The sequence below is a fragment of the Protopterus annectens genome, chromosome 11.part0 (genome assembly GCF_019279795.1).
Source record: "Protopterus annectens isolate FY-2018-M chromosome 11.part0, PAN1.0, whole genome shotgun sequence".
NCBI classification, from domain to species: domain Eukaryota; kingdom Metazoa; phylum Chordata; order Ceratodontiformes; family Protopteridae; genus Protopterus; species Protopterus annectens.
The window spans coordinates 877,581,483-877,601,201 of record NC_056745.1 but is presented as its reverse complement, the minus strand read 5'-3'; the positions used below and the strand labels follow the sequence as shown (position 1 = coordinate 877,601,201).

General features: G+C 45.7%; 1 protein-coding gene across 5 annotated transcripts in view; it reads right to left on the bottom strand.

Moving 5' to 3' along the window:
• Positions 1-19,719, bottom strand: part of USP15 (ubiquitin specific peptidase 15) — a 2,212,142-nt gene that overhangs the window by 1,877,090 nt on the left and 315,333 nt on the right. For all 5 annotated transcript variants that reach the window (XM_044088286.1, XM_044088282.1, XM_044088284.1 and 2 more), the window contains one exon: positions 8,815-8,945. In XM_044088286.1, coding sequence (XP_043944221.1) covers positions 8,815-8,945 — 131 coding nt within the window. The remainder of the gene's footprint in view (positions 1-8,814; positions 8,946-19,719) is intronic.

Genomic DNA, 19,719 nt, shown 5'->3' with positions numbered 1-19,719 from the left:
ACAATGGGAGAATGGATTGTAACGTGACCATTCGGAACTTGGATTTCGTGACGGATTGGTTCAGTCTGCTGAGATCCAATATTGGTCTCAGGTCCCCTGTCTTTTTTGGCACTAAAAAGAACCTGGAGTAATTTCCTGATCCGATCTGGTCTGTGGGGACCGGTTGGATGACTCCTTTTCTAGCAGCTTTAAAGCTTCTGCGGCTGCCATTTCCTTTGACTGGGTGGTGGGTCCGGGATTCTTCTGGACGGTGGGGCGAGTATGTGAATGGGATGGTGTAACCTCCGGCAATGATCCGAAGCACCCATCTGTCCTGAGTGATTGACTCCCAGGCTTTTAGGTGCTTGACAAAACGACACCCGACTGGCTCCGGAGCAGCACAGCCGGGCAATCCCTCATGACGTGTGGGAGGCTGAAGAGCCACGAAAGGACTCGCGGTCTCCAGAATTGCGGGGCCCTCTGCCGCCTCTGGGACGGCGTCTCCCTGAAAAATTTCCCCGTCCTCTGCCTCTGGAAGGGGAATCTTCCTGCTGTTGGGAGAAAAACTTACGGGATTTGCGGAACCACATTTTCCCTCCTTTAGCCTTGGGGTAAGGCCGAAAGCGGGTGGAATAACGGGCTCCTACGGCAGATAAAGTTTTTCCCTCTTGCTCACAGCGGGTAAGGGTGTCTTTAACCTTGGGTCCAAACAAGGAGGACCCATCAAAGGGAGCGTCGGCGAAGGAAGACTTGAAGGCCTCCATGAACTGACACAAGCGGAGCCAGACTTGTCTCCGTAGAGCCACGCCTGTGCCTGCCGCTCTACCCACCCCTTCGGCCGCATAGGAAATGAGCCTCATGGACGAGTTAGAAATTGACATAAGGATAGCCAACTGAGAGCTAACCGACTGGGCTAGCTGCTCAGGTAGGTTACCCGAGAGGAATCTGACAACTCCTTGACCAGATCCCTCTGAAGCCTGGTAAAATGTGCCAAATAATTCAGAGACCTTAAAGTAAAGGCCGCTGAAGTCAGGGTGCGCTTCCGTGCCTGTCCATACTCCTAGACTCCTTATTAGGAGGATGGATGGACGTTGAAGCCTCTGCCACGTCCTGTTGTGTAGCAGATGCCACCACCATGGCATCTACAGCCACGCCTTTAATGAGGAACTCCTTCTCGGGGGGAGCAGACAAAAATTTATTTGGACGAGAAGGGACTGGTTCCACGGTATCTGGATGTTCCCACGCCTTGACAAACTAAATCCAGAAGCTCGTCGAAGGGTGGAGACACCCAGGAGGCGGAGGGCTGAGCCCCAAAAGCCTTGAGGAGCACTGACTCATCAGCAGAGGGGGGTTTGGATATCCAGCCACCTCGTTGTTTAAGGATCTCTAAGATGTCTGCAAATGAGACATCATCCGAGGACGACTTCGGGGACCCCTCTGCATCATCAAGATCAGTGTCTGATGTAATAGACTCGGGGAGTCCACGTGCTTCCTCTTGCATGATCTCTTCCTTGGGGTTCCTCCGAAGACAACTCCGAAGAACCCTCAGGAGGAGGGAACCCCACTGGGGTAACGTCAGGCCCCCGGGCTCCGCTGACTACGGACAGGGGAACTGCCAAAGACCCAGTCTCCACGCCCAGGGAAGGTGCCGGTAAAGCCGGAGAGATGGCCGAAGAGGACTTGGCCAAGGCACTCCTCATGGCTCTGAAAGCCGGACCCCCAGAATCCTGGGAGTGTCCGGTCCCCGGAGCCGTGATAGCCGACGGAAGTCCCGCAGCCGAAGCACCGAGGGGGAGGCTCGGAACCGAAAGCATAGGTCCCGAAACATCACCCCCGGGTCCAGCTGAAGAAGTCCGCGTACCAAACTCGGACCCGAAGGCCCGGGTTGGAGTAAGGGTCGGAGCCGACCCTGAGATCTCCACCGGCTCCAACAGCACCTGCTCCGACAAAGCCGAAGCAGTCGGAGGAGGAATGGCAATGGGGTGGGCCAAGGTCATCGGCTCCGAAGCCAACTGGGTCGGAACCGAAACAAATTTTTGGAAGACTGGGGACTGGAACAGTCTTTGGAGCACCCTGTCTATATCAGAATCTGACATCCTCGAAGACCGAGAGGAAACAGAACGGGTTCGAGACGGCCTCTCCAACGGCCCCAAAGGGCTAGGGGACCGGCTCCGAGGTGACTCGATGAGTATCGGCGCCGAGGGAATACACACACCAGATTCCATCGGTGCCGAGGTGGACTTCGCCAAGGAGGAAGTGTCTGGCGGGCGACCCTTGTCGGCTCCGAGACCAGTGGAGCCGGCGAAGGTGACCCGCCTCGATGCCCCAGCCATCGGCTCGAAGCCAGAGGAGTCGATCCTGGTGGCATCGAGGCAGACTGTCCCGACCTCGGCTCCGAAGTCCTTGGAGCCGAAGGAGAGGCCTGCCTATGTCTCTTAGCGGTCGGATCCGACGGACTGGTCGGAACCGACGCCCTTTTCTTTTTGGCCGGAGAAGGAGAGGATGCCAAGGCTTCTTCAAAAGAAGGTTTAATTAACCCCTTAAGAATTAATTTATTTTTCCTCTCCTGGAGGACCCTTGAGGAAAAAGCGTGACATACGCTACATGATTCCTGTAAATGTTTTGCACCTAAGCAATACACACAGAGCGAGTGATCGTCCGTGATGGACATTTTGAAACTACATTTTATACATTTTTTAAAGCCCGAAGGCCTAGGGTTCTGAGACATTATGGGGAGAATTTCAGTAATCTGACTGAAAAAATACAATTACTGGTGACACCCCTAAGTATAGGCTTACAGTTATCGCTCGCAAATGACAGGGGACTTTGAAAACCCTGTAAGAACAAACAGCTACAAAAAATTTAAAGCCTTTTCACTATATGTAAGATATAGTAGGGTTGATTGACCGGGAAGGCCCTAGATGAAGGGGGCCTGCCAAACTCAACCCAATCACACAACAAAAATCTTCAACAAATCCACCAATCACAACAACAATGAGAAGAATAGCTGTTAAAACAGCTTTTTTGAGAGAAAAACAGCAAAAACTGACAGAAAAAGTTAGTTAAAATAACTACTCAGCTCAGCCAGCTCGAGACCACGTCTTCGCAGGTTAGCGGCAAACGAGATCTGGGGGACTGGTAGTGGTGCATCCTGGGATATAGTAAGCTCAGCCAATAACAGACTTCGCTCTTTGGCATAAGCGTGCCGAGTCGGAGCCGAGGGATCGGCTCCGAACCCATCAGTCAGAATGTAGGCGAGATAGGATCACATAACATCTGGGAGATCTATGGATTGATTTAAATTGTTCTCTGAGCAGACTTTAGGAAGAAAGGATGGATTGGTCCTCAGAGAAACTCTGCCCTTGTGAAACACCAGGTAAGGAGGACGAACCCATAGTGATTGAAGTTCTGAGACATGCCTAGCTGAAGTGATAGCAACCAGAAAAAGTGTCTTCCAAGACAGAAACTTAAGGGAACATGATGCTGCCGGTTCAATAGGAGGCAAAATTAAGGACGTTAAGACTAAATTAAGATCCCAAGGAGGAGGGGGAATCTCTCAGTGGAGGTCTAAGAAGAGATGTTCCTCTCAGAAAAGCCTTACACAGCTTATGAGACATGATGTTAGAATTCAACAATCCGATATGAAAATTTGAAATGGCCGCTAACCGTACTCTAATAGTAGCGGAAGCGGCACCGGACTGAAAAAGTTGTTAGAAATTCAAGAATTTCATGGATTGGGGCTGAGAAAGGATCTACATTTCTAGACCCTGCCCAGTAATAAAACCATTTCCATTTACTAGCATACGTTTTTCTCGTAGTAGACTTATGTGAGGAAACGATAACATCACGGACTGCTGGGGATATACCGGGAAGCCTGGCTAAGGTTGGAAGTGGAGTAACCAAGCTGTAAGCTGGAGTGTTTGGAGGGATTGATGCAACCCGCCTGATTGATGAATCAGAAGATCTGGAATTGGGGCCAGAATCCAGGGCTGATCGACAAAACAGAAACCATATCTGTAGAGGCCAATAAGGGGCAATGAGAATCATTTTGCAACCCAACAATTTTGCTTTCTGTATGAGTCTTGGTATTAGGGGTTAACGGGGGAAAAGCATAAAGGAGTCCCTGAGGCCAATCGTGTACAAGAGCGTCTCTGGGTATGTGACCTGGAAGCGGAAGAAGGGAGTAGTTGCTGCATTTGCTGTTGAGAGGGGTGGCAAACAGATTGCAGCAAGGCTGTCCCCATTTGCGGAAGATAAGATCCGCAGCTTCCTGATTCAGAGACCACTCGTAAGGCATGAGAATAGCTCTGCTGAGCCTGTCCGCTATGACGTTGGATCTCCCAGGGATGTGCATCGCAATCGGAAAACGTTGGGAGGAAATCGCCCATTGCCAAAGTCTGAGTGCCTCTCGACACAGGGGATAGGACCTGGTTCCGCCCTGTTTGCTGATGTACCACACCAGTGACATGATGTCTGTTTGAATTGCAATGTTCCCAGAAGGAAGAGTCTTGAAGGGCTTGCAACGCCAGAAGCACAGCTCTCATTTCTAGGACAGTGATGTGCAGATGGTACTCGTGAGGTTGCCAAAGGCCTTGGACTATACTGCCCAGATAATGCCCCCCCCCCCCCCTATCAGGGAGGCGTCCGTGGTCACTGTGGCTACCGGTGGAGGCTGTATGAAAGGTCTGCCCTGAGACACTAGTGGGGAGTCCATCCACCAAGACAGGTGCCTTTTGCATGTTTCTGTAATCAGGATCATGTGAGACATGGGAAACTCCTGAAAAGACCAATGCGTGAAAAGAAGCTACTGAAGAATTCTCACGTGGAAACCCGCTAATGGAACTAGAAAAATGGCAGCTGCCATGGAGCCCAGAGCTTGAAGGACATACCTGATTTGAATCCTTTTGCTCTGCATTAGGATTAATACTTGTTGATGAATTGTGGAAACTCTTTCCCATGGTAATCTTGCAAACATTTCCCTTGTGTTTAATTCTGCTCCTATGTAAGTGATAGACTGACAGGGCAACAAGGCAGATTTTTCAAAATTTATTGTGATGCCTAGTTGAGTGCATAATGTGATTGTATAATCCCGCGCTTGTAAGAGTTGATGCCTGGTGGTAGCAGTGAGGAGCCAGTCGTCTAGATATGGAAACACCTGGAATCCTTGACGCCTCAAGTGAGCCGTGACTACTGTCATACACTTGGTGAACATCCTGGGGGCTGAGGTGAGACCAAAGGGCAGAGCTTTGAACTGGTAATGACTAGCCCCTACCCGGAAGCGAAGAAATCTCCTAGAGCGTCTGTCCATCTTGATATGATAGTACACGTCCTGAAGATCTATCAAGCACATCCAATTGTCCTGACCCAGAAAGGGTAGAATGGACTGCAGCGTGACCAACCAAAACTTTTCTCTTTGTACAGATTTGTTTAGTCTGCTGAGATCCAGAATCGATCTCCAGTCCCCTGTCTTTTTTGGTACCAAAAGAATCTTGAGTAAGTTCCGGATCCGAGCTGGTCTGCGGGGACTTCCTGAATGGCTCTTTTTTTCTAGCAGTTTTGAAACTTCTATGACTGCTTGCTCCCTCAGATTGGGTGGAACATCTGGAAGGGCCTTTTTTGACTGTAAGGGGGATTTATGGAAGGGAATTTTGTAACCTCCGGATATAATGGATAGTACCCATCTGTCTCTTGTTAAATTTTGCCAGGCTTTTGGGAACAGGGAAAGTCTTCCCCCAACTGCCTCCAGAGGTGAGCAGCCGGGCAACCCTTCGGGGATGCTGGAAGGACTTGCCAGAGAAGGAGTCTCTGTCACCCTTGTTCTGCAGACCCCCTCTGCCACGAGGGTGGCGTATGTTACTGTTGTTTCCCCTCTGCCTCTTGAGGAAAAATCACCACGTGTGTCAGGCAAGGATCCCTGGGATTTCCAGAACCACATCTTCCCACTCTTCTGACCCTTGGGGTAAGGTCTAGAGGGAGTGGAAAAACGGACTCCCACGGCAGAGAGAGCCTTGCCTTCTTGCTCACACCTGGCCAACGTGTCTTTCACCTGAGGCCCAAAGAGAAAGGAGCCATCAAAGGGAGTACTGGTGAAGGACGCTTGAAAGGGTTCCGCAAACTGACACAGCCGCATCCAAGCATGTCTCCTGAGGGTCACACCTGTGCCAGTGGCTCTGCTCGCTCCATCGGCTGCATAGGAAATCAGCCTCATGGAGGAGTTGACTATGGAATTAAGAGTCGCCAGCTGGGAAGCTACTTTGGCTTGTACTCCCTCAGCTGTAGGATCTTGAAGGGCACCTCCAAGCTCTTTTAGGAGATCCCTTTGAAGACGAGTAAAATGACATAGATAGTTCAGGGACTTCATCAAGAAGGTCGCTGAAGCAAACATTCGCTTTACGTATTTGTCCATCATCCGAGACTCTTTGTTAGGGGGATGAACAGATGAAGAGGTTTCTGCTAACTCTTTCTTGGTGGCTGCTGCTACCACCATGGCATCAACGGACACACCTTTGGAAAGGAAATGCTTATCCTGGGGGGGGGGGGGGCTGTAATAAATTTGTTAGGTCTCTTCGGAGTTGATTCCACAGTGTCTGGAGCTGACCAAGCCTTTCGAGCCACAACAGACATGAGTGGGTCGAAAGAAAGAGAAACCCAGGAGGTGGAAGGTCGGGAACTGAATGTGTCCAGGAATACAGACTCATCCTCGGTAGGGGCTAGGGATGTCCAGTTCCCCCTCTGCCTAAGCATTTCAAGGATGTCTGAAATAGAAACATCTTCAGAGGGGGACCTCAGGGACCCTTCCGATTCATCTAAGTCTGTATCTGAAGTGACAGACTCAGGGGAGTCAATGTGCTTCCTCTTGCACTTTTTCTTCCAAGGGGGCTCCTCTGAGTGATCAGGGGAGGCCTCGGAAGAAGAGGGAACACCCAATGGGGTGTCCTGGGGCATCAGTTCCCTACGCTTGGGGTCTGGAAGAGGAGCAGAGGTTGGCACAGACACTATGGGGGAAAGAGCCAGTAGTGGAGCTGTTTCAGGGGACAGCACACTCCGCATGACCTGAAAAGCGTCCCGACCTCGAGGCAGAGAAAGCTCCAGTTCCGAAGAAATAGGAATCTTTCTCCCCGCCGAGGGTGGCAGCTTCAAGGCCGATGTTGGAGCCAAGCTCACCTGGACTGAAGCTCCGAGGGGGAGAACGGGATCGGACAAGGGTCCGATGCCACTCGCCCCCTCGGAACAGACGAGAGAGCCCTGGCGTCCAGATTCCTCGATAGAAGGAACAATCAAGGTAATCGGAGCCGAAGGAGAGATGGTGATCAGAGCCGACAGTTCCACTACCCGCACACCAACAAACTCTGGCTCCAAACTCAATGGAATGGAAATACAGGCGGGTTGGAGCCAATACCTGTTGATGTGGGCTGGATAGTAATTTAGCTATTGCCTGTGACTTAAGCAACCTACTTACTACTCTCTCCATATCATGATCCGAAAGCCTAGAGGATCGAGAGGAGTGTGAAGAATGGTGACTACGTTCACTTTGTAATAATGATGACAGAGGCGCCGAGTGGATGGACTCCAAAGAAGGGGATCTCAGACTCTTATGGCTCGGTGATGGCTCAGAAACATCTGATGGAGCCGACGGAGGACTTGTCTTGTCGGTGTCAGCCGGAACAGACATACTAGGTTGTTCCAGTACAGGAGTCGACACCGAAGGTGGAGCAGACGGCTTGACAGATTTAGGGGATTTCACTGGCTGAGAAGTCTTTGCCGGTGAATCCTGAGGCTTCAATAAACCCCGAAGGATTAATTTGTTTTTGCGCTCCTGCAGGACCCTTGGACTAAAGGCGTGGCAAATAGAACAAGAGTCCTGCAGGTGAACAGTGCCCAAACAATAAATGCAACTAGTGTGCCCATCTGTCAGAGACATTTTCTGACAGCATGAGTCACACTTTTTGAAGCCAGAAACTTTCGTATCCTTGGACATGACTCTACCACTACACACAATCCAAGTACCACAATACAGACAAAAAATCTCTACACTACTAAACGAACACAACAGTTTTTTTTTTATTAATACAGTGCAAAGGAAGGGAAGGAGAGCCTCTAAGTTAAACGGCTGTGCTAAGGGAGGGGGGAGGGGAGAAGTCTCTAATTTAAACAAGTTCTTAAGAAAAAAGGGACTGCGGAAAGAAGCGACGTCCACAAACAACACCCACAGAGAACAAAACTATAAGGGGAAGTATACACTAGTTTTAAGTTTTAACAAATATAAATATATAAATATAGAAAAGTATACAAGCCTGAGCTAGAAATGACACACCTCGTAGCTGAAGCGGCAAATGAGATCTGGGTAGCTTTCGTTAGGCATCATAGGATAAAGGGTAGCCTCGAGCCAGTAAACAGCTCTCAAGCTATTGAAGATGGCAGAGTAAACAGCAAGAACGAAGGCGAGATAGACAACTTAACATTAAATGGTTACTTCTGTTACATACTGTAGCTATTTAAAATCAGGAACTTCAGTACCTGTCAAGCTATTGGATCTTGGTCATCACAGCTCTGCAGCAGACATGTAGAGGTTGAAAGGTACAAATCCAGGTCTGCAAAATGCAGTCCACAGCCTTAACCCACTTTACTAAACTCCTAGATAACACCATCAAATTCAGTGTAGTTGAACTCACCTGGCTAACAAGAAAGCATTAAGGAATCTGACAAATGTTTGAGTTGTGAAAAACATGTTTTTTTATTACATACACAAGGCAAAGAGCAAAGAAACCAGCAAAAGTAAATAAATGGTTAATTCTGTTAAATACTGTAGCTATTTAAAATCCCGAACTTCAGTACCTTTCGAGCTATTGGGTCCTGGCCATCCATCAATCCATACCAACTGACAAGTTTATTCCACCCTTCCGTAGGCACCAGAATATAATCCAGTTCATCGATAAGATGCTCTTTAAGAGACTGCGGGTCATCATCTGTGCAGGGAGATAACTGTTTATAGCATAAATCATAGTTACAAAGTTGTGTTCTTTAGAGCTTCTTAGTACTAAATCTGCCTGGAACTGAAAATATATAAACAATATATATATATATATATATATATATATAAACAATCTTAATTTGTGTGCTGTACATTTGTTTATATGCAAAAGTTATGAACTTATGAAAAGGCAGATATAGATGAGATGAGGCTCCAATTAATGTCAGCACTAATGTTTTCAGGAGTTGACAGCTTAGCATCTAAAACACTTCTAGGCTACAAAACTCTTCCCTCTTTGCCTTCACTGCTTTGCCTGTCGACTTTTGCCACACTGCAGATATGCTGCACAATGCATTCAAAAACAAGTACACACTCCAAGTCTGTAACAGGAGGGGAAATGTAGGTGGGTATGTTAATATGGATAAACTTGTTCATACAACTCTGTCATTAAGAAAATCGCAAAACATTCCTATATGGTTTGAAGAGGTCCATCCTCATTTACAGCAACTCAGCATCCCAAGCCTCTCTCTCTTTGCTTAAACCCTTAACTGGACTGATTTTTCCTCTGGAAAGTGGACTTTATTTTTATTATTTTTGCTAAGTTTCGCTAAGTTAGCTGCAGCAAGGATCCGACATTCTGATTATTATCCCTATTCTTATACTTCCAATTACAGGGACATTGAATAAAGACCCAAATCTCAGCATCACATCAAGCCTAAGACCAAAAAGCCACCGCACAAATACCATCCAAATCTGCATGTTAAAGGCCTGAGGGATACCTACTGCATAAGCTTTAAATTCAGAAGGCAAAGTTTTAATGCACTTTTTATAGCAAAACATATCAGCTACCACTTAGCTACGGAAAAAAGAAACGTATTTGCCTACCATAATGTTAGCTCTACATGAGCTAGTCCATCCTAATGAATAGTACAGGTAAATATGCAGGCCTTTAAATGCTTGGCATCATCAACTTTAAAAAGCAACAAGCCACACCTTTTTATAACTAATGCTCTGCAAACTAGCTTATCTTCCAGGTCTGTCTCATGCCACATAAAAGCAGACAAAATAACAAAATTAACAGGAACTAAAAATCCTCCTGACTTTGCAATTTGTCATAGGGAAGGAGAGCAAGAAATGTTGACGTGTATGGATCTACACATAATGATATGGCAAGTGATTAACTTCAATACCTTGAGATGAGAAGGTACACACTTGTCAACAGCAGGACAAAGCTGTAAGCTAATCCACAGGGTAGACATATTCAGGGAAACTCACCCTTAATAAACTTAGCTATGAAGGAAGACCTACATTCAGAGATCATATCTGACTTGTAGCATCTTGTAAAAGTAGTCAGTGAAACCCACTTAGCTGCTACATAAATATACAATGATGTATTCCTAAAAATGCTAAAAAGACAGCCATCGCTTCAGCTGAATGAGATCTATTTAGAGAAGGCAAGATTCATCATATTTTTATACACCAGGCAAAAGAGAAGTAAACTCATTCCGCTATTCAGAGAATGTTGAGACACAGGTGTGAGATTCAAGGTATTCTTCCCTAGAGGGACAAAATCATTTTTTGATTAAGTGCACGCTAAAGAGGAAATCCAAAAGTACGTCCAACAAAAACTGAGCTATGAAACAGGAGATTCGGCTTCATGTTCCTCTGGTAATAAAGACCATAGAGAGACTGCACCTGTGAAAACTATTCCAGTATTTCAACAGAAAGAAAGGAGCACAAGAGTTGACTAGAAGACTCGAGAGTACGTTGGAAATGACTCAGAGACAGGATTTGGGTGTTGGAGAAAAGTAATAAAATCAGTTACTTAATGTGGGATTAAAATGAAATAATTATATTTGTGAAATATGACAGCAAAAGAAAATCTGGAAATATTGGACTTCTTCAAAATTTGTTTGCTGAGTGCAGGACTCTAAGTATGTGCCTTACTTCATGTTATTAATGTTTGGAAAAATGCTCTGGAGAGGGGAAGAGAGGGGAGAATGCTAAGTAAAGAAAACTCTTTTCTTAATAGTACTGTATATCTGTGTTGCATGGTTTTCTTTACATGCTATTTTTGGGTGTAGTGGGGATTGTAAACAAGTGTTTTTTTTTTCCCCTCTTCTCTTTTTCTTCTTGTGTAGTTTTGAGAAACACATGCAATGTAATTAAAGAAAAAAAGAAAAAAACTTAGCCTGGTTTAGACGACATGACAGAGTTCAAATTAATGTGCCTTTTTTCATTCTTGCATGGGGAAATGACTGATTAAAGACCTTTACTTTAAGACAGAAAGCAAGTACATGAAAAAGAATATTGAATATTATAAGGCTTTTTTTCTAGCACTTGGAAATATGTATACTAAGTAGCATTTCTGCAGCTGGTCTTCATGCCTCCATGGAGACAATCTGATAAAGAGAAACTGGAGACAGTCTGGTGGAAGGGGATTGGCTGAGGGAAAAGAAAAAAAAAACGAGAAATTGACTAGGACATGATGTTCCCTGAAAACAATCAGGGGTTTTCCCAGGTGTGACAGCTTTAAAGATAAGACAAAATCAGTTAAACTTGAAGTAAAGTTCTCTCTTTTTTTCTAATGCAATGGTGATACTAATATAAACAGGTGCTTCTGTTTTTTTCTTGTTCACCCTTCTCTCTTTCTTTGTTCAGTTTTGAGAAATGTAGGCACTAGAATGAAAAAAATGAGAAGAGTAGATGGGGAGAGCAGAAGGGTCTGGTTAAGAGAGTATGACAAAACAAAAATCCGTGCCCCATGCCTGCATAGGGAAATGACTGGGTAAAAACCCTAGGCGTTATCCAGTAGCAAGTTTATTACAGTATTTATAAAGCATGTAAATGAATAAGAATATTCAATACTGTAAGGCTTTTATCCTGATGAACAATGTAGCCTTAGCAGTTTTATGTCTGGTTTGCATGTCGCTACAAAATTTGATAAAGAGAAATGGCTTGGAGAAACTGTTTACTAAAAGCATTCAAGTGTTTTCTCAACTGGGAGAGAGTTATAAAGAAATATAAAATCAAACAGCACAGGCTGCACCATGCATCTTAGCATGACTAAGCTTTCTTTTTGGTTAACTTTAGCCTATCTGTGTGTAGCTATCAGCTTAGAACTTATGTTATTAGGAAGCAAAAACTTCAATATTTGAAGATGTACATAGTTTTGTGCGTTTTTGTTAAGTTCATAGGTTTTAGGAATGTTTTTGGGTGGAGGGGGTTTGTTCTGTTTGAGGGCTTTCAAAAAAAGTACAGTTTTGTACCTACCATAAATGTAGATGTTCGAGTGTTCACCCTGCTGCAGTCATCACACTTGGATTATCCTGCCGTCAGGTGGTCCCGCAGTCAGTCTGCATTCCAAAGTCTTGGTCCTGCGTCGGTTGCTGTCGCTTCTTCCCTGACGTCAGTGCACCAGGGGTATATAAGAGGCATCCGACGCCATTTTCTTCAGTTTTTCTTGCCCCAGTTTTTCTTCAATTTTTCTTGCCCCAGATGTCAGATGCCCCCAATAGGTAGGCAAAATATATATATGTAGCTAGATAAAAATAAAACAATACCTTTAGGCACAAGCAAATACACCACAGAGGTTGTATAGGATAGAGTGGTACAGATAAGTTCAGCTAGTACAGAGGGTAACCTGGACTGCAGCAGGGTGAACACTCGAACATCTACATTTATGGTAGGTACAAAACTGTACTATGTTCATCGTGTTACTCTGCTGCAGTCATCACACTCAGGTTGAATCCCAAAGCTAAGGATGGGAGGTGGAGTTAAACAGGGTTAGAAGAAGCTAGTAGGCCCTGCAAAACTGCAGTGGCAAAACCAGCTCTAGTCTTAGAATAAAGAGGTAAGTGATGGTGTTTGGCGAAGGTGTGCACTGAATTCCAAGTTGCAGCTTCCAGAATATCCTTGGTTGGCACTCCCCTGAGAAAGGCTGCTGATGTAGCTGTAGCCCTGGTGGAGTGGGACCTAATGTTAGCAGGTACCGGTTTCCCATGATGCGTGTAGCAGAAACAATGCAATGCCCTATCCATTTAGAAATGGTCTGTTTTGAGATCGCTTTTGCTTGTGATCCTGTAGCATAGGCTACAAAGAACTGCTCAGTTTTTCTGAAAGCCTTAGTTTTATCCAAGCAGTAACGTAATTGCCTGTGAATGTCCAAAGAGTACATGAGTCTTTCTCCTTTGTTCTGGGGATTTGGGAAAAAGGTGGGCAAATGAATGGTTTGGTTTAGGGCCACACTGGATACCACCTTTGGCATAAAGGAAGGGTTAGTTCGTAGAGAGACTCTGTCTTGATGAAAAATGAGGAAAGGCTCCACTGCCATTAGTGCCTGTAGCTCTGAGACTCTTCTAGCTGAGGTTATTGCTAGTAGCAGGGCAGTTTTTCATGAAAGAAATTTTAAATCAGCTGAAAAAGCTGGTTCAAAGGGCGGCAGTGTAAGCTTTTCCAGAACAAAGTTGAGATCCCAAGTAGGAGTTGGTGCTCTCCTTGGCGGTCTTAATGTTCTTAGCCCCTCTGAGGTACTGTCTTAGGAGTGGATGTGAGAATAAAGGAGGATCCGTGTTGTAATGAGCTGAAATTGCTGAGGCGTGGATCTTAATAGATGAAAAGGAAAGTCCTTTATGCAACATCTCAGTCAAATATTGTAGAATCTGAGGAATGTTTGGATCAAGTGGATTTTGGCCTTTAGCCTGGTTCCAGGAGCAAAATCTTTTCTATTTGTCTGAATAGGTTTTCCTGGTGCTGGCCTCCTGGCCTCCAGAATGACATCCATAACAGCTTTGTATAGAGGTGTTGGCTGGTTGTTCAGGTAATTTGCCATGCGGCCAGGTTTAAAGTCTTGAGCTGGCTGTGTAGAATCTGATTGTCTCGCTGGGTGAGCAGGTGAGGAATCTGTGGTAAAATTCATGGTGGGCCGTGGGCCATGTTCCTTAGAATTGGATACCAATGCTGGCGTGGCCAGTTTGGTGCAATGAGTATCATTTGTGGCCTCTCTAATCTGACTTTCAGCAGTACCTTTGCTAGAAGAGGCAGTGGAGGAAAGGCATACACTGTTAATGTTTTCCAACTGATTGAGACGGAGTCCACTTTCCAAGCTTGTGGATGGAATGTCCTTGTGCAAAATTTTTGAAGTTGGTAGTTTTGGGGGCTTGCAAAAAGATCTATGTCTGGGCGTCCCCATTTTTGAGATATCATTGCAAATACTTGTGGATCTAGTTTCCACTTGTGTGGATCCATGATGTTTCTGCTTAGGTCGTCTGCCAATGTGTTTTTCTTTCCTGGCAGGAATTGTGCTTGTAATTGAACCTGGTAAGACAGTGCGATGTTCCACAAGGTCATTGCTTGCCTGCATAGAGGGTAGGAATGTGTGCCCCCTTGCTTGTTTATGTACCACATTACTGTGGTATTGTCCGTCTTTTTTGTTAGTTGTCCTGGGTGTAAGAGGTCCTTGAAAGCTGTTACGGCATTCTGTACTGCTAGCATTTCTTTTTGATTGATATGCAGATGCCTCTGATCTGTAGTCTATTTGCCCTGAATGCACTGTCCTGCCATGTGTGCTCCCCAGGCATAGTCCGATGCATCTGTTGTCATAGTTTGCCTGGCTGTGGGTAAGGTGAAAGGCTGACCCTTGTTGAGGTGACATGCCTGTGCCCACCATAGAAACTCCTGTTGAAGGCAGGGAATGAGTGGTATCATTGTTTCCAAGCTGTGGCTGTGCTGAGTCCATACGCTTTGAGTGTAGTCGGTCTGAAGACACCTTATGCAACCGAAGGTGTTTCCACTACACCGGGGTGTACTTCTGCTCCGGTGTCGGAAGGGCCTAATTAAGATGGCTGCATCGGCCTAGTAGACTCCGCTTGAGAATCCGCAGCTGTCTGGGGTTCCACTTCTGTGGTCATCAGGGGCTGCGTAGGCGCCTCACTGAAAACCGGAGAACCGGCGACAGGCCCAGCAGAGGCCTCGGAATCTGGCTTGTTCCTAGGCTGCCTGTCCTTATCCTTGCATTTTTTATGCATGCCGGTTGTCAGCTGCTCCGACGGTATGATATAATTAAATTTCCTACCAAAGTAATGTCGTGCGAAGTCAAAACGGTGTTTGATAGTTCGTTTATTAAACCTAGCACAAAACCGACAACCTGTGACATCGTGGTCTGGGCCTAGGCAAGGAATACAATAGGAATGGAAGTCCTTATGAGGTATTTGCTTCCCACAAGAAATGCAATTGTTAACTTTTTCTGACATCGGACTGAGGCAAGAAAAGGTTCCCCAATGGGGTATTTAGCTTTACTGAAGACTTCGGACTGAAATTCTAATCGAAAATCTCAGGTGTCGGCCGACCGGCACTTGCGAACTGCTTCTGCTTCAGGCACCGCGCGGCAAGAAAGACTGAAGAAAATGGAGTCGGATGCCTCTTACATACCCCTGGCACACTGACGTCAGGGAAGAAGCGACAGCAACCGACACCAAGACTTTGGAATTCAGGCAGACTGTGGGACCGCCTGACGGCAGGATAACCCAAGTGTGATGACTGCAGCAAGGTAACACGATGAACATCAAAAAGTTATGTAAGGTGTGACATAGCTGCAAATGGAAATGACATGAAACAACTGTATAAAAGACCAACCTGCCAAATTAATATATACATGTAACACAAAAGTTGGAACTAGACATTTAGCAAAAGAGCAGTTACATACACAAGGTGGTAGTAAGAACTATATAAAAAATGATGCTTTCTCTAATGTCTTTCAATCTGAATGGTCTTACAAATAAATATAAAAAAGAAAGAGTAGTGTTACATTATATAATGTAGAGTGCAAATAACTCTGCTACAGGAGACACACCTGGAAAGAAATGGATATGTGAATTTGATAAAGTAAGGTTTTCAGGGAAGGGACATTACAGTGTTGTGGAACATTTTTAGACAGTTTCAAATCTTCTTGGGATATAAAATTAATGAAGCTAAATCAAAGGCAATAAGCAGTAAATTACGTACCACACATGAACTGGACAACAATATCCATATTTATGGGGACATGATAAAATGAAGTATTTAGCAGTATGGATTAGAAATGACTCTGTGGTCTCAGCTAAGGATATGTGGGAAGAGACTAAACAGAAGATAACATAAAAATTGAGAAACTGGAAGTTTTGTTATAAGGATATGGATACTAAGATACAAGCCATTAAAATGTTTTTAGTCGCTTTAGTCACAGGTCAGGCATACTTTTATCAAGCGGAGAAGCTGTGGACAGCAATTAAAAGAGAGTTGAAAGATTTTATCTGGGAAGGGAAGACAACAAGTGGGATATGATGATTCTACCAATAGAACAAGGCGGACTAGGATTACCCAATTTGAGGGGGTTTTTTAGAGCAACATAGTTAAGGTTTATACATAGCACAAGCAGAAAACTATAATGCAAAGTGGAAAGGAATGATGCTCAAGAAATAAGGAGAGATTGGGATTTTCGATGCAGACTCTTAACAGGTTAATAGGTTCTAATAGGTTCATAGGTTCATACTAGGCTATCTGCCCTAGGGCATTTATAAGCCTAGCCAGAGTGTGTTTGGCTTTCGCCACCCATTTTAAATTAATTTTGCTATGCCCTTTTTCGAGGTTAGTATACTGTGCCTCTGTCTAACAGTGACACAGAAGTGATACCCGGGGTAAACCTACGACCTCCCATCCACTCATCAAGATTCCTCTTGAAGAGAGTCAATGAGGGACTCTGCCTAACCTGGACTGGGATTTTATTCCAGAGTGAAGGGAGCCTCTGGGTTATGAATTTGTCCCTCCAGCATGTCCTATTTATTTCAGTGCTGAGGTTCAAGTCTCTCAAGCGCGTAGCTCAATGGGATTTGGATTTTCTGAGGTGCAGCATGTCCATTAATTCGGGTTGGACATGGCTTTATCGTCAGGCACAGATCGCCTCTGAGCAGGCGGTATGCCACTGAGTAGAGCTGGAGTTTCTTTAACCGGGCAGCATATGGCATCTGTTTGAGCCCTTTGATCCTCTTGGTGAGGTACTTTTGGGGTCTTTCCAGTTGCTGCAGGTGTCTGGTAAGGTACATCCCAAAAGGGGCATTGTACTCAATTATGGGCCTGATGAGGGATGAGTAAAGAGGCACGATGACCTCCCCTGATCTAGATGTGAATCCCTTCATGATTAGATGGGCTATATAAAATGTTTTTCTAACCACTTTGGCCACGTCGTTGTCAAATATGAGATTGCTATCAACTTGGGTCCCCAGGTCCCTAATTACTTCTTCTGTACTTAATGGATTACCACCTATGTGGTAATTTGTGGGCACTTTGTTTTTGCCAAAGGGGATGACTATACACTTTTTGGCATTTAGCTTGAGGCCATGGCTCTGGCACCAGCTGTCTGTTTCTATGAGGCCCTTTTGGAGGATGCTTGTGTCGGCTGGAGAGTCGATTATGGCACCCAGTTTGCAGTCATCTGCGAACCTGGTCAGCCACAGTCCTTCCGTGTTGGCCTGTACCTCAGAGAAATATATACCGAACAAGAGAGGTCCCAGGACTGAGCCTTGTGGGACGCCACTTGTAACTGGTTTGGAGTCTGACATGGCTCCAGCAATTCTAACCATGTGGGTTCTGTCCTTGAGCCAGTTTGCAACCCATCTAGTGATATAGGGGTTTATATTTAAGCTGGTGAGCTTATCTATAATGCCCGAGTGGGGTATTGTATCGAAGGCTTTTGCGAGGTCCAGGTAGGCTGTGTGGACCACCTTCCCCTTGTCAATGGCCTTGGTGACTGTTTCAAAGAAATCAACCAGGTTTAAGAGGCAGGATCTGCCCTTAACAAAGCCGAACTGGGTAGGATCCAGTGTCTGCCAATATCTTTATTTATGAGGTCCATGATGATCCTTTCCATGGCTTTGCAGACCAAGCTAGTCAGGCTTATGGGGCAATAGTTTCCAGGATCCGTTGAGGCACCACCTTTGTGGAGAGGGACCACTGTTGCTGTATGCCACTCTTTGGATACATATCCTGTAGTAAGGCTGAGACCGAACAGTAGTTTTATGTTTGGGTTTAGCTCTTCTTGGAGTTCATGTAGGACGCAGCCCGGGACACAGTCTGGTCCCATTGACGCTGTGTTTTTTGCTTTGGAGAGGGCAGCTCTTACCTGAGCATCTGAGATGTCAGGGGGGCAGCACTCTGCTGGGATAGATATTTGCCCTTTTGGTGGTGGTGGGGGGGGAGTTTGCGCTGAAACTGGCAGCTAGGATGTTGGCAATGTCTGTGGGTTCGGTGTATTTTTTGTCATTTTGGATTAATTCTGAGCATATCTGGGAATTCCCACCCAGGTTCCTAACATAACTAAAGAAAGCCTTGTGATTATCCTTAGTGTCCTGTGTAATTTTTCTCTCGAAGCTGGCCTTAGACGATTTTATGAGTGCCCGTAGTTTTTTGCTAATACTGATCAGAGATGCCGTCCCTTTTTGGGATTTTGCTCTATCATGTAGTAGCTTCCTCCTTCTATTGTATAGTTTGTTTATGGCTGGGGTCCACCAGACAGGACGTCTGCCTTTGCAGGATTGGGTCTTGGTTTTATTTGGGATTGCATGATCCATGCATTCCTGAAGGTGTTCATAGAATGCGTTTATAAAGGATTCTGTGGTCTGGGCCGTATTGTCCATAGGCCCGGGGGCTTTCAAGTATTCCACCTCGGTTTTGAGGAGTGTGAAATTTGGTTTAGAGAAGTTTTTCACTGTGGTTTTCAAGGCAGGGGGTGGAGTCGGGATGTGAATATCCAGTGAGATTAGTTTATGGCCTGATCTTACCAGTGAGGGATACACTTCTGGTCTGGAGCAGAGTCCCCATGTTGGTGATGATCAGGTCCAGTATGTTTTCCCCTCTTGTGGGAGTGGTAACAAGTTGTTCCATAGCATTTGAGTTTATAAATTCTAGGAACCTTTGGGCTAGGGTGATGGAGCTAGAGTAATGCTCCCAGTCTATGTTTGGGTAGTTGAAGTCGCCCAATATAATGGTGTTTGGAGAGACCTTCATATTTTCCAGTGTTCTCAGGAAGGCCAAGTGGGGTTCCTGGGTTTGGGAGGGTGGTCTGTAGCAGGCTATAAACTGGAAGGCAGTTTTACCCACTGTTAGTTGCACATGGATAGTCTCTGATGCTTCGTGCTGTGCCACCAACCTGGAGGTGTGGGTATCTTTGACGAATATTGATACTCCCCCTCCTTTTGTGGTTCGGTCCAAGTTTTGGGGCCGAAAAGCGTGGTATGAGGTATAACCTGGTAGTGCTGGGGTGCTCTCGGGAGCCTTGAACCAGGTTTCTGTTACTGCACAGATATCGATGTTCTCTATGCTAATGAGAGTTTCGAGTGCGTGCATCTTGAGGTTTAGACTTCTGGCGTTGAGTAGCATTACTCTTAGTTTCTTATCCCTTGTGATACCTATGGAGGTGGGTTTGTCTTTTGAGCCTTGCCTAAAAAAGGCACTATGGGGGTAGCAAGAGCCTTTGCCAATATCCAAAAGCCCAGGGGTGACAGGTGCAAGCCGTCCCTAGCGAAGCATCGTGGCTTGTCGAGCATGTCATCCCAGGCTGACAGGCATTGGATCCCCTTTGAATGTCACCAAGACTTAAGCCAATTGTTGAAATTGATCATCTTGTCTTCATATTGTGGCATCATTCTTGGTGACGGTAAGATGCTACTCAAGGTCAGGGTCATACCGGCCTGGGCTACATGCTCAGAGAGCTCCTCTATGTCTCTTTTCATGTAGTC